Below are 14082 nucleotides of genomic sequence, written 5' to 3'. Positions count from 1 at the left end.
AGAAGAATTCGTGTTTGTTATGATTCATGAATACAATTGAAAGGCAAAAAGTCTTATAAAACAAAGGGGAGTAATGTTTGCGCTTTATCAAATTACCTTGTTTAGTCGAACAACAAATGGCAAACACAATTATGTAATCGGCTACCGTAAAGTTAAGTCGGGAACATTTTTGCTAAGTTATGTCAAAATCCCATTAAGGATGGCAGAGATACAGCCCGGACACGAGTTTACACGGACGCACGCACGGACGCACGCACAGACGGACGGACAGTGCGATTTTATTATGCCCACCTTCGGGGGCATAAAAATCAAAAAGGTGGTGGTGTTGCGATCACTTGTAGAAACACGATCAATATACGAAGGGTAACTCACGGTACTGTTCGAACCTTTGAATATGGTATTTGGAAAGTCGTTTACAAAACTTTGACCATACACGTAGTGGGTGTGTATAGCCCCCGGCTCTATCGACTGGTAACTAGATCGTTGTTGAATTATTTGACTTCACCGAACACATTCTACCATATTATGAAAATTTAATTATAATAGGCTGTTTCAATTCGCATATTTAACAGTGACACAAGTGGTATTACTAACTTCAAGGACTTCCTTGTGGCAATGAGCTTGGAACAACATGTTGATTTCAGTACTCATACAGGATGACATAGCTTAGATGCTTAGATCTAGTTATAACTGAGTCATTTAATGGTGTTCATGTAGAGAAATGTGAGCCTGGACAATTTTATATGATCAGTGTTAAGGTTCTCTTAGATGTTAAAAAAGACTATTGCTAGTAGGAGAGTATTATTTAGAAACTTCAAACATTTGAACGAATCAGAATTTTCCAGTGACCTAAATGCAATAAACGTTGATTCACGGAATATAAACAAGTTTGTGCATGAGTTTGAATCAGAAATAGAGGATGTCTTGAATAAGAGCGCTCCTCTAAAAGGAAATACTATTATTCAGAGAGCACTAAATAAAATCCGAAAAGTAGATGGTTCAATGAAAATTTGCAACATCTAAAACAACAAGTTAGAAATCCGGACCGTACATAGAGGCGTTACGGTAAAACAGATCAGTATGAGTCGTGTAAAGCAGTAAGAAACAAATACATTTTCGAAATCAAACATCAAAAGAGAAACCCACTTAATGAAAAGTTAGATAACACTAAAGGTGATTCCAAGACTCTGTATGGATTAGTATCTGAACTAACTGGTTCCAAATCTGAAAACCCACTGCCTCAAAGTGAACACCAACACTTTGAACCTTCAGGAAGGGATGTACAAAAGTTAGACCAATTTACTGAATTGACTCAAGATGAAGTGAAAAAACTCATCAGTGAATTACCAGCATGTATTCTGAAATAACCTGTAGATGAACTTCTCCCTAGTATAACTAAACTGGTGAATCTCTCAGTACAACAAGGTGTTTTCCAGTGAAATAGACTCCTACTTAAGGCCTCGTACTTGTAAGGTTAATATCAACAATGCATATTCATCAGACCGCCATCTTGAATGTAGTGTGCCCCAAGACAGTTGCCTTTGTCCGTGTCTGTATCTCACCTACGTTTGAACTCTTTTTGATGTCATTCCAAAATCCTTATCAGTCTACTGCTTTTCTGATAATCATATAGCAAATAAAAGCTTTCGTCCCACATCTGATTCCGTAGAATCACAAGCGGTCGGAGACCTCGAACGGTGCGCAGTCATAATCAATGACTGGATGAATAGAAACAAACTGAAAATGAACACTTCAAAAACTGAATTTATTATGTTTGGTAGCAGACATCAATTGAACAAATTTTCTATAAATCCGATTAACATTGTTGGTGATTATATCAAACGTTAAAGCACAATTAGATGTCTTGGTGCATTTCTTGACGTAACCTTGAACTTTAAAGATCATGTATAGCGCAAATCTCGTACAGCCATGTTGAATTATCTACGACTTGAAAACATCTGAAAATATTTAACAAAAGCTGCCATTGAAATTTTAGTTTTGTCTGTAGTTATTTATATCTGGGTTACTGCAATGTCATACTGTATGGTGTAGCTAACGGTGAGGTGCGTAAGATGCAACCTATTCAAAACATTTGTACAAAACTTGTCCAGGAGGAAATATTTGACAGTTCCAAACAAGCATTGTAAGACTTACACTGGTTGCCGGTGAAAGCAAGTATTGAGTTAAAGATTTTTTCTTTCATGTATAGCTGTCACACTGGCAGAGCACCTAACAGAATTGCTTACAGAGTATGTTCCTAGTAGACAAGGTTTGAGATCGTCAGAAAATTCCGAATGCCATTATGTTGTTCCATACAACAAGTGCAAAACATTTAATGATAGAATTTCTGTACTCTTAGTCCAAACTATGGAATGAACTGCCGTTAGAACTACGCAAAAGTAAATCACTTGATACATTTAAAAAAATCTTAAGACACTGTATTTCAGAGACTTTATGGCATTGTTTTTTTTTTTTTTTTTTTTTTTTTTTTTTAAATCTAATTGTTTTATATGCGATAACAGCAGGTGATAGTTTTTCAAATTTGATGAAAGTTTTTACATTTCAACATTTATATATTCAAGGTTTGTTAAATTAAATGTACTTACTGACACAGGCTCTATGTGTAGGGTAGTGTGCAGTATTTGCTTTTTTTTAAAATAATAAGTGATGGCACCATTAACAAGGGGATTTGGACCACTATATGCAGTCCGCCTGGGCGTACCATGTAAGGCTTTAAGCACTGGTATTCGGCAATAGGGGTAAATGGCCTCAGGGTGCTGTGTGCTGTCAGCACTGTTTGTTTATCATTATCATTTTTGTTATTATTGTTATCATTGCCCGCCCGCTTAGCTCAATAGGGAGAGCGAGGATCTACGGATCGCGGGGTCATGAGTTCGATCCCCGGCCGGGCCGTATGTTCTCCGTGACGATTTGATAAAAGACATTGTGTTTGAAATCATTCGTCCCCCACCTCTGATTCATGTGGAGAAGTTGACAGTTACCTGCGGAGAACAGGTTTGTACTGGTACAGAATCCAGGAACACTGGTTAGGTTGACTGCCCGCCATTTCATAACTGAGATACTGTTGAAAAACGGCGTTAAACCCAACACAAACAAACAAAAATATCTATGTACAACGCCATTGAAAATGTTATTTTATAGAAATAGGCGTTTAACAAATTATTCAGTTTCAGTTTTTCAGTATCAGTTTACACTTTCTATTTCATTATCTAGCCATAAAAGACCGTATTTATAAATTTTAAGACACTGCCGATTATATACGGTAATAAACAAAATAAGGAATGAGGTAATATTAAACAAAATCAGTGAAAGAACAAACTCAGATGTTTTAACTTTTTTAACAAACCGTTCCATAACATACAACAAACAGTATTAACATTTTACAAAGCAAGGTTTTAATAATTCTTATATACACGGTGGTGCAATGGACACCGGATATAGCCAAGGACGTGAGATGTCCCGTCCTGGTAAGATCTTGCTGTATAAACGCTTATCTACCGTATCCTCAGTTGAAACCAGTGTTTAAACTTACAGCTTAACACTGAATTTGGACTATGGGGTATAATATAATGTCTTCGAGTAAGCAGAGCAGAGCATGAAAAAATGTCACTTCTAGTCTGAGATGATCACCTCGAAATTCACAGAATTTCGGCAAATACTGTTATTTATAATTATGAAATGTTTTGAATAAAGACAATGTCTGAATCGTACGCTTTCATTAGCAGTGGCCAAACAATTTCTGTTGAATAAAACTGGCTATGTAACTTTTAAACTGTTTGAAGATTTTTTTCTTTGGAATGTTTACCCTACCATATTGGGGATAGCCGCATTATGAACTATTTGACAAATGTGTATTGAAGATAGCATGTGAAAAGGACAAAACTCCAGTATTCTGATTGAAAGTTACACTGTTTACGTACAAATTATGTCTATTTCAAGCTATTCATTTACTCTAGGCTTTGGAAATATTTCTCATACGTATGTCTGTCACTAGTGTCCGAATGGTGTGCAAGTAAATTGAGCTTGATAGGTTGTTACCCTGTTGTTTTCGTTTGGGTGTAGCAAGACCTTTTACGTTTGACAGTGGTACAAATAATTGATTTTTACTGCAGATAAAATACGTACTATTTTGAAAAACTTGCTGATTGAAATCTTTATCCCTTGTAAATAAGCGTTTATTTTTATGCCTAAACATTTAAGGGGTGGTGGCATATAGCGTTGCTGTTGTCCGTACGTCCGTCCCAAAATATTGTGTGTCCAACTCCTCCCACACTTTTAGCCTGATTTGCTTCAAACTTCCATAGATGCACACGCTTGATGTGCAGATGGCCTTTAGAAATAACATTTGCTTCGACCATTTTTACCAAAGTTATGACCCTTTGATAGTTTTGCCATATGGAATATAGAGAAAAATCTTGTGTGTTCAATTCCTCAAACATTATTGAAAGGATATGCTTGAAGGTTTCACAGATGAAGGACCCATGATGTGCAAATATCCATAAATTAATGGACTTTTTTTGTGGCGATATTATTTAGAATGATGGCCCTTTCTTAATTTCACAAAATAGACCGTAGTGGAGAAGTATGGTGAGTTCAACTCCTCATACACTTTTTGAAGAAATGGTTCGAAGTTGTTCAGATACACAACCGTATCTGAATACCATTTGCTTCCAACTTTTATTTGAACATTTTTCATGTGAAGATGGTCTGTACTAAACACTTTGCTATTAAGAGGATGGCACAGTATGTAGGGTCCTTTGGACACAATTCTTGTTTATTCTAAAGTTGCCCGCAGCAGCGTTTTCTGCAGTCTGTATGTTTGTTCGAATTCCAATGGCTGATACGTTGTTCTTTCTTTAAACATAGTTTTCCCGTATTTCATGGGTATTTTGGCGACAAATGAAACTGTTTCATGAGGAAGCGTGGTCAACTCTAATCCACTCGCCAGAGGGGCTGACAAGACAAGAGCAACAACTTTTTATGTCATCTCCGTTACCAGTTATTCGATTATTTTTCAATTACCTACCAAATTACTTTATTTTCAGAATAATAATGCTGTACAGATGCAAAACCGTAACAATGTGATTTACAAAGAAAACTCATGTATAGCAAACTACCGCATAATTTCTAAGGGTCAGACATTTTGTGTTGATTTAAACTTGAAAGACCGCGTTTCCCTCGACAAGCTAACATTTCTTCTATTAGATTTGAATTGAGATGAACGGAAAGACGGATGGGCTTAATTGCCGAAAATAGATTTTTCCATCAACAAGTTTCAAATAGGCGTTGTTAGCGTAAATATCATAAACAATTTCAAAGATTGATTATGTATGCATATGTGATCACAGACACTTTGGTTCAATCAGGCCAGGTGAGCGACTTTGGACCCTATGAAACATCTCACTCAACTTATCTTTCTTTAAAATCATTCCATATGCATAGCTTTCGAAATTTAACAAGTTTAGGCAGTGTAGGAAATTAGTTTAAAGAAAAAGTCAAAATGCATCATCAAAGCACAAGTCACTACAAGATAGCAATTTAACACTTCAAAAATCACGACTTTGGGCTCGCCTATGTGATTTCAGACTTCATACCTTTACCAGTCAATCAGGCAAGCACATCTTAGGAAACAATTAACTTATGCTTATGGTGGAAACATATTTAAAATGATTTATTTCCAATTATTTGAATCAGCTAAAATCAGCTTCAGGGATGTTTATATACTGTTTTGGATCTCTGATATAATGATCGCGACCATTAGAAAAGAAAACTAGAAATGTGTCCATGGGACACTACATGACAAAGACACAGATCAACTTTGGGAAAACAATATGTTGCTAATTATGTGCACCTGCTGACCAACATTCCTGTAAACTTTGGTGACTCTATGTCAAATACTTTTGGAGCTACGCGCGACACAACATTAAAATGACCAACTTTTAACTAAGTCAGGGGCCATAACTCCTATACGACTGAATGAATCAGGACGCGAAACCCTAGGTACACAACTGCACATGCTGACCAACATTCCTGTAAACTTTGGTGACTCTAGGTCAAATACTTTTGCAGCTACGCGCTACACAACATTAAAATGACCAATTTTGTACTAAGTCAGGGGCCATAACTCCTACATGACTGAATGAATCCGGACGCTAAACACCAGGTGCACAACTACACATGCTGACCAACATTCCTGTAACATTTTGTGACTCTACGTCAAATACTTTTGGAGCAAGGCGCGACACAACATTCTCGGAAGGACGGACGGACAAGGGCAAATCTATATGCCCCCTCACCCCCCACCAAAAGTGGGGTCATATAAAATAGCGCCAGTTTAGTTTTAGTATCCAGAACTATATTTGAATGTGCCATTCAAATATTCATGTGTCGAAAGCTGATGCTTGGAAAAGGTTAAATTAGTAAATAAACACTAGTTAACTATTTCCATACGAACTCAATATTGTTTAAACATACTTTTACTAATTTGAAATAAAAGTATACTTAATTTTGTGTTAAGGGAAATATGTAAACCATTCTATCTTTACACTGAATTGAAAATTTCAATTTAGAAACTGAGGACATTAAGTCACTTAGACTATAAGAACCCCAAGCATCTGTATATGCGATATCAACTCAATATGACAAAATTCCGGAAGGACGAATACACAGACAAGCGACTGAAAAGGTCAGACCGAAAGTGTTCTTAGGAAATATAGATAAAGAAGCACCTAGGACAGTTTTGCTTTGATTCCTCGATATGGACAACGCCGAAATCATATCTCTCTGACTTTACGTGACGTATGCAAAATACATCGTTACTATCCTCGGTCAATAGCTATCCTCTGTGCCGTAATTTATTTGCTTCGACAATCCCCAGTACACCTTCAGGCCATCAAAATGTATGAATATCTCCATTTAGTTGTCTTACACAAGTTCGGACTGTGTAATTACAATAAAATCGCTCGATTCATTTTTTATTTTTATTATCTATTTCTTGTTATATACCTTACTGAACATTTGTAAGCGATCAAGCAGCTTTCAGCGAGAATTGTGCCATTATATAAGAGAAGAGGCACATTTCCATCATAGTCGTACATTGCTTCGTATAACTTCATAAAATACAAGAAAAAAAATCAAAAACTTACCGTGTACCAAAATCAAGCGTGTTTAGATTAATCCCTTTCTTGGTTCTTGGCTATATCCGATGTCCGTTTCCCCACCGTGATAAATCTGTAACATAATTTGTTAATTTGTTAATAACTTAGACGTATGTATATTTTACATCGATATACGAATTCGCGATTTGCTGTTTCCATTGTGAATATTGTCGTTTTTTTAAACATGTAGGAGTATGTCGTTTGAATAAGTGGGAAATGTCAGTTATCTTAACTAAATTTTGAACATCAATATTGATTCGTAAAATTCTAAAGGTATGTACATTTACCTTATGTGGCAGTAGTAGTTATGGTTGGATGAAGGTAATATACAAACTAAGTTTGCCTGTGATTAAGTCATGTAAAGTTTGTGTCTTTAACTTAATAAATATCGTATTTCTTTGTTATTTGATTTTATTGCTGACTTGAGGTCGATGATAAAGGAGTCCAGCGTTCGTCTCGATTAGCTTTCGTTTTATGGATTACAGCGGAATATAAATCGAGCAAAACCTTCTAAATATTATTAAAGGTAAGAATTTGACGTTATTTTTTTTCAAATAGAAAGAAAAGCAAGGAAATATAACTTTCACACACGATGGTCGCAATTTTACTCTTGTGGCGTAGCTATAACTTTACTGAAAATGTGCGAGAATTTTTTCGGGAATTATATCTAGATTGAGTAGCGAATTCAATTGCATGGTACACATGGTATGACTTTGAGTAGCGATTCATTAAAATATATGTCAATATATCTAATCTTACAATTAAACTACAATTGTTCTATTTCGATAATATAAAATCGTTGGTCATGCCTTGTTAATATTACGATACACATGTTTGTAGTGACATTATTTTTTCCGTGATAACGGGGCTCAAGCATCAACAAATTCCCCCCTTTCGTCAGACAACAGGCAACAAATTTGCTTACCATGTGTAAAAAGCTAATGTCAAAGAATACAAAACGTATACCGATAAAAGTTCTTTTCCATTCATTTGGTTAAAACGTAACGTACTATGTAAAGACCACTTGAAACAATAGTAACAATTGCTTTAAGCTCGAATGACGTTTATTATAGGGTATCATCATTTATTGAGTAAAGGATGCGGTGGAAATGGTTCTGTAGCTTTTACCACATTGTTACATAGCGTACCTGTACTGAAAACCGACATTTTCCGTTCGTTCACGTATTTTCCGAATGAATTTTCGGCTTTCTCCGGCTGTCATAATCATAACAATAATTGTCTGGCCGAAGGATGCCGAATTCGCATTCAGAGAACACGTAATCTAATGGATATTGCCGATTGTCATTGCGGGTCAATTACCTCACAGTTGCCTTAATTGATATAGAAGGTTTAACTTTTATTGACAGCGGCGATGAAACAAGTACGATTGTCATCCTTATTGAGATGAATGTTCTCTTGACATTCTTGTCCAAACGTGCTTTTACAGAACAAATACTCAAGCGTATGTCACGTGGTGTTTAAACGTCCAAATATTAAATTTCTTTAATGATACAATAATTAAAAAAATAGTCTCTCAAGTTATATCATAGAACAGCATTATCTGTCATCATGATGTTATACATATGAGGTTTCGCTTAACTTTAAAGATACAAATGAACTGGTATTAGGAAAATGAAGCGTTACTTCCACAAAATGACGGAACTACCGAAAAAACTAACACAAACTAAACCGAAGTAATCATGAGCAGCATATTGTATGTTTTGATGTAATTGCGTAAAATATAGTAATTCTCGTGGAGTTCTTACAAACACTATCCGAATAATACTGAGAAAGAAATGCTACAGAATAATTTGATTTAGGCAAATTTTGACAGAAATATTTTGCTTCACAATTCAAAACTTGAAGTTATTGGATTTTTTCCTCACTATTCCTACCTTCCCCTCCCATCCTTTCGCCTTGCATTTGCGCCCCTTTTACTATGAGTAAGTTATCGTGCCTACCATAATTTTGGCTGCCGACCGCTCTAATGTGGTGCCCGACTGTTGTTTTTATCTGCTTGATTATGTATGCGTGCGTGCATTCATTCGTGTATATGTGTCCATGTACGCGTGCGAGAATGCGCGCGTGTGTGTGACTTGGGTGATGCCCCACAGTGCTTTCTCCACTTTCCTTGCAACCCCCGACCCTTTATCTACCCCTTCCCCTCCCCATTTTATCTGTATTTGCATATGATTAAAATTTACTTGTTGGATTTTTTGGAGCATCCCGTCTACAGTATTCCGTAACAGTATCTTTTTGTTGTGGGCCTACTTTGCAATGCTCTATGGCTGTGTTTGGTTTGCTTTGTGCTTCCGAAAAATCAATCCTTATCTTTTATCCTTTCCAAAAAAAAATACAGTTCCTGGTTAATATTCAAACTATCGTTAAACTCAGTGAAAAAATCATACAGTTGTGTCATTTCAGTTTTGGTCTTTAATGTAAGAAGAAATATGCTTAGCTATTTGACTAATTTTCTGTTCTGTTTTTAATTTTGCCGTCAAAATTTGAAAGAATATCTCAAATGATGCCGAGTATTTTGGTAATTGACGTCAGACTGCTCGTGTAATTTCGCGGGAAGAGCCATCCCTGATACCTTTACGCCAATGGTGTTTATACGAAAATGCGAACATTGTTTTTTCCTTACACAATATATAGTTAATTTAATCAGCTTGTACGTTTTCTTCTTATGTTCTAGTCCATAGGACCCACCCAGATGTTTAAAGTGACTGCTAAAATGCCAAGAACATTCAATATAACAAGACAGAGATTAATATATACAAAATTACTCTGATTATCCTTATTAATAAACGCTTTCCCCTTTCGTTGGTATATGGTGATTATATGTCTAATATTTTATCAAATCGTGTGTACCGTATAATTACTAAGCCCCGTAAGGAAATATTGTGGGGCCCATTATTCAAATAATTTACCTCTTGTTCAAGCAATTAGTGCTTTGCAATATTTCTTGAAATTAGGAGACTTGTTAATTTTGAATAGAGGGAAAGCATGATAGGTAAATAAAGAAAATGACCAAACTGATGCATAGTTGTTTTATAAGTATCAGCTATTTGGACATTAAAGTAATGAATCATTAGTGAAAATATTAATTGAAAAACTCTAGTTATAGTGATAAATAATACATTGTATTGTTTAAACATGGCATTTTAGCCTATGATTCAATTTAAACATCTATTTGTTCTGCTGTCCACACTGCCATGTGGTGCATTATTCGTGTAAATACCATGTCTGTGTAATAATTTATACTATGGAAAAAAGTTCTTTGTCACAAAATTGCAAAATGTATTTATGACTAGATATTTAACTTAATAATATAATATGAAATTTTAAAGGGTTTGATTAGTAAAGTATTTCCTAACTGGTCACCATTATTTAAAAAAGTATAGCCCAAATTAATTTTCTAATGTTAAAACCCAATATAAAATCGACAGAACTATATCACGGCCTGTAAACACTGGCTCGTCCTCTTTGAGGAGATGAGTTGAAAAAAGAGCCAATGATACTTCCGAGGAGGCGCTAACGAGCGGAACTTCATGCAGAATGTAAACAAAGAAGAAGGGTGAGTTGATTGTTTCCTTTCTCAGATAAATGTAAGGCCCTTTTTCAAAAAATAGCCAATGTAGTTCCACTCAGAAATGATTATACTTTTTGTATATGCAGGCCATTTTGCAAGGTAAATACATTCCTTGACGTGAGAACTTTTGAAAGTTGGAAAAAACAGTAAGTCCAAACCAAAAGCAGACATTTTCCCATATATTTCGCCCTAATTTACACAAATTAAAAATTTTATAGTCCCTGCATCAACCTTGCTGAAAAGCATATCTTATTACTGCATGACTTACGTGGTTTACTAGCGTGTTTATCCCGTACATGTGCATTTATCACCATGTGGAGGAGCCACCGCCGCAGAGGAGGCGCTAAGAACCGGAGTGGGAGCCAAAGCACTTCGAAATTGAGATTTTTTTAATGTGTCATCAATTCTCACATACCAGAGCTTTATCATGATTTCCTTGGATTGTGACAAACATCTGATGGATGATGTTTTAACAACATCCTATTCATTTCCTTAGAATGTATTACGAGATATTTGCACTTCTCTTTTCTTTTGCACTTGCCTAATGATGGGCTATCATGTTGTATAATTATGATATTTTCTGTGAAAGGGACATTTCTTAATGCACAACGGTTTTCATGTCCAACGCATTTTGGATTTTTTAATAGTTAGTGTTAACTTTGTGGTAGTCTTGAAATGCAATTGCAATATGTCCTTCACTAGGTACTTACAAATGCTAAATTAATACAATTGTTTACTTGTAAATTGCTTAATTCGATTACATATACGCATATGAAAATGCTAACACTCAAAATACCTCTCCCAGATGTTCTAACGATAACAAAGAAACTGAAAACGTTAGATATTTATTCCCCTGTCGAACCGCATGTATCATATAGCTTTTGTCTTATCCTTGTCCGTTTGTCAGTCGTCGTTCTGCAGTCAAAGTCATATTAATTAGTTATTATTTAGTACTGGGAGGGTGTCATCTGTTGAGGCAATATTTGATGTCAGATTTGTTTTTAATTAATGCTACGTAGTAAGAATGGGTATTGACCGTCACTGAGCTTACAGTTACAGAATTATAAATACAGTTTTCTAATTTTACTTAAATAACGTTTGTAAGGAAACATGTATGTTGATACTTAATTTCCAGCTAGCGCGATTCATTGATTTGCCGATCCTATTCTGCGGAATATCGAAAAAAATATCATTTCTTATATTTACATTATATAGTATCACTGCCTTTCTCGATTTTATTTATGCTTTCAAATAACTCTTAAAAAATTTGTTTCTAAATGAATTAGAAAAGACATAAATATACTGAAAAGATTAAAAAAAAAAACAAATTAGGAAAAATATCGAGGGAGTTTTATAAATAAAGTGTACATTCTAACATGACTAGTAATGCTTAAATCGTCAAAACGATATTGTGTTTACGTCACGTGGACGTTGTATTTAGCGCCATGTATGCACCAAGAAATAGCTGTTCAAAGTTTAATCAAACATTTTACTTAGTAGCAAGTATAAAACCAAATGCCAAATAGCACAACTGTTTTGTTTAATTTACACACATACTAAGCTGATTAATGGTTTGCAGAATAAATCGCCATCATTTCCGCAAGAAGTATTACCATTTTCGGTCCTGGTGTGTATTGTACAAGCGAACGATTGGTGATAATACATTTTTTGTGCAAATGAGACTTTATTGCTGGTGACAATCGTTCTCTTGCGCTTCTTTTTATTTGAGGTGCTCGTGGTTACATTTCTAAACTGTTCGTCTAAAGTTGTTGTATTTTGCAGTGTTTTATTTTCTTTTCTTTTAAATGTGTATGTTACATCATTCTTTTTGGTTGTCAATGAAAACCCTATCCTACGTTTGCCTTTAAACAGACCCATCTGGAAAGAACAAAAGTAATAATATCATACAGAACTGAGCAACCTTTCTTTGCGATTCCTTTAAAACATTTAAAATAAAATTGACCATTTAACATTAAACTTTGTAGCCGTTGCGTTGATACATACACATATATTTTAGCTCGATTTTTCGAAGAAAAAGTAGAGCTATTGCACTCGCACCGGTGTCGGCGTCGGAGTCGGCGTCGCCGTTGGTTATTTTTTTTATAAAGTCAAATATCTCTGTTACTATCAAAGCTATTGACTTGAAACTTAAAACAGTTATTTACTATCAAAGTCTACACCAGGAGAAACAATCTCTATAACTTTGATTGAATTTTGACAGAGTTATGCCCCTTTTTAACTTAGAGTTTGAAGTTTTATAAAGTTTTACTGGCAAAGCTCTAATTCAGAGTCAAGTACTGAGAAAAGTCGAGTGGGCTGTCTTATGGACAGCTCTTGTTATTTTAGGTAGATCATGTGCATTTGGGTAGTATAATACAATTTCAAGCATCAAATTATAAACATTAAAATGGAATAGATATTACATTGCGAGAACGAAAACGCTTTATACGAGTGTTCATCACCCAGGAAATGAACTGGTCAGTGGCTCCGACTCTGGACTTTTGCGCCTCCTCCAAGGCTTTGGCTCCTCCTCTTAGCCAAAATTGAGCATAGAGGGGTAAAACCCGCCGTTAAAACACATAAATAATACAGATTTAACATACCATTATGGGAAAAATTGGTACAATGTATGTTTACTCTTATATGTGTAAATTGGGACGAAATATATTGATAAATCTCCACTTTTGGTTCGAACTTGCCCCATTTTCCAACTTTCAAAAGTTCTCACGTCAAGGAATGCATTTACCTTGCAAAATGGCCTGCATATATAAAAAGTATAATCATTTCTGAGTGGAACTACATTGACTATTTTTTTAAATAGGGCCTTACATTTATCTGAGAAAGGAAACAATCTACTCACCCTTCTTCTTTGTTTACATTCTGCATAAAGTTCCGGTCATTGGCGCCTCCTCGGAAGTATCATTGGCTCTTTTTTCAACTCATCTCCTTAAAGAGGACGAGCCAGTGTTTACAGGCCGTGTATATACTTTTTCACTGTATTTAACTAATTTTGAATAAAAAAACAAGACGTGTAATTTTATCAGAAGGCGAATTAAAACTTAACTTGGGCGGGTCTTTTTTGGAAATCTATTTAGATGTTTAAAAGCTCGATATCATGATATTTATTTTGATTTTCTGATAATCAAGGAAAGTAAACCAATCATTTGTGTAGCAAACTACTTTCAAAATGTAAATATAAGTATTAAATGTTATTATTTGTGCGTTTATAGAGTATAAACCACATTGGGACTTTTTGCAATCATCAAAGAATCGGTCGAGCGACTCTGACTACATAAAATAAAAAACTACCCC

At 35.2% G+C, this 14082-nt stretch overlaps 1 protein-coding gene across 1 annotated transcript in view; it reads left to right on the top strand.

The window, feature by feature from the left end:
* LOC128548128 (probable ornithine decarboxylase) overlaps positions 1-14082 on the top strand; it is a 32081-nt gene that overhangs the window by 2341 nt on the left and 15658 nt on the right. Inside the window, exon 2 of the mRNA XM_053522527.1 lies at positions 8546-8640. Coding sequence (XP_053378502.1) covers positions 8546-8640 — 95 coding nt within the window. The remainder of the gene's footprint in view (positions 1-8545; positions 8641-14082) is intronic.

This window comes from Mercenaria mercenaria, chromosome 14 (assembly GCF_021730395.1).
Source record: "Mercenaria mercenaria strain notata chromosome 14, MADL_Memer_1, whole genome shotgun sequence".
NCBI classification, from domain to species: Eukaryota; Metazoa; Mollusca; class Bivalvia; order Venerida; family Veneridae; genus Mercenaria; species Mercenaria mercenaria.
This window is presented reverse-complemented; position numbering and strand designations above follow the sequence as displayed.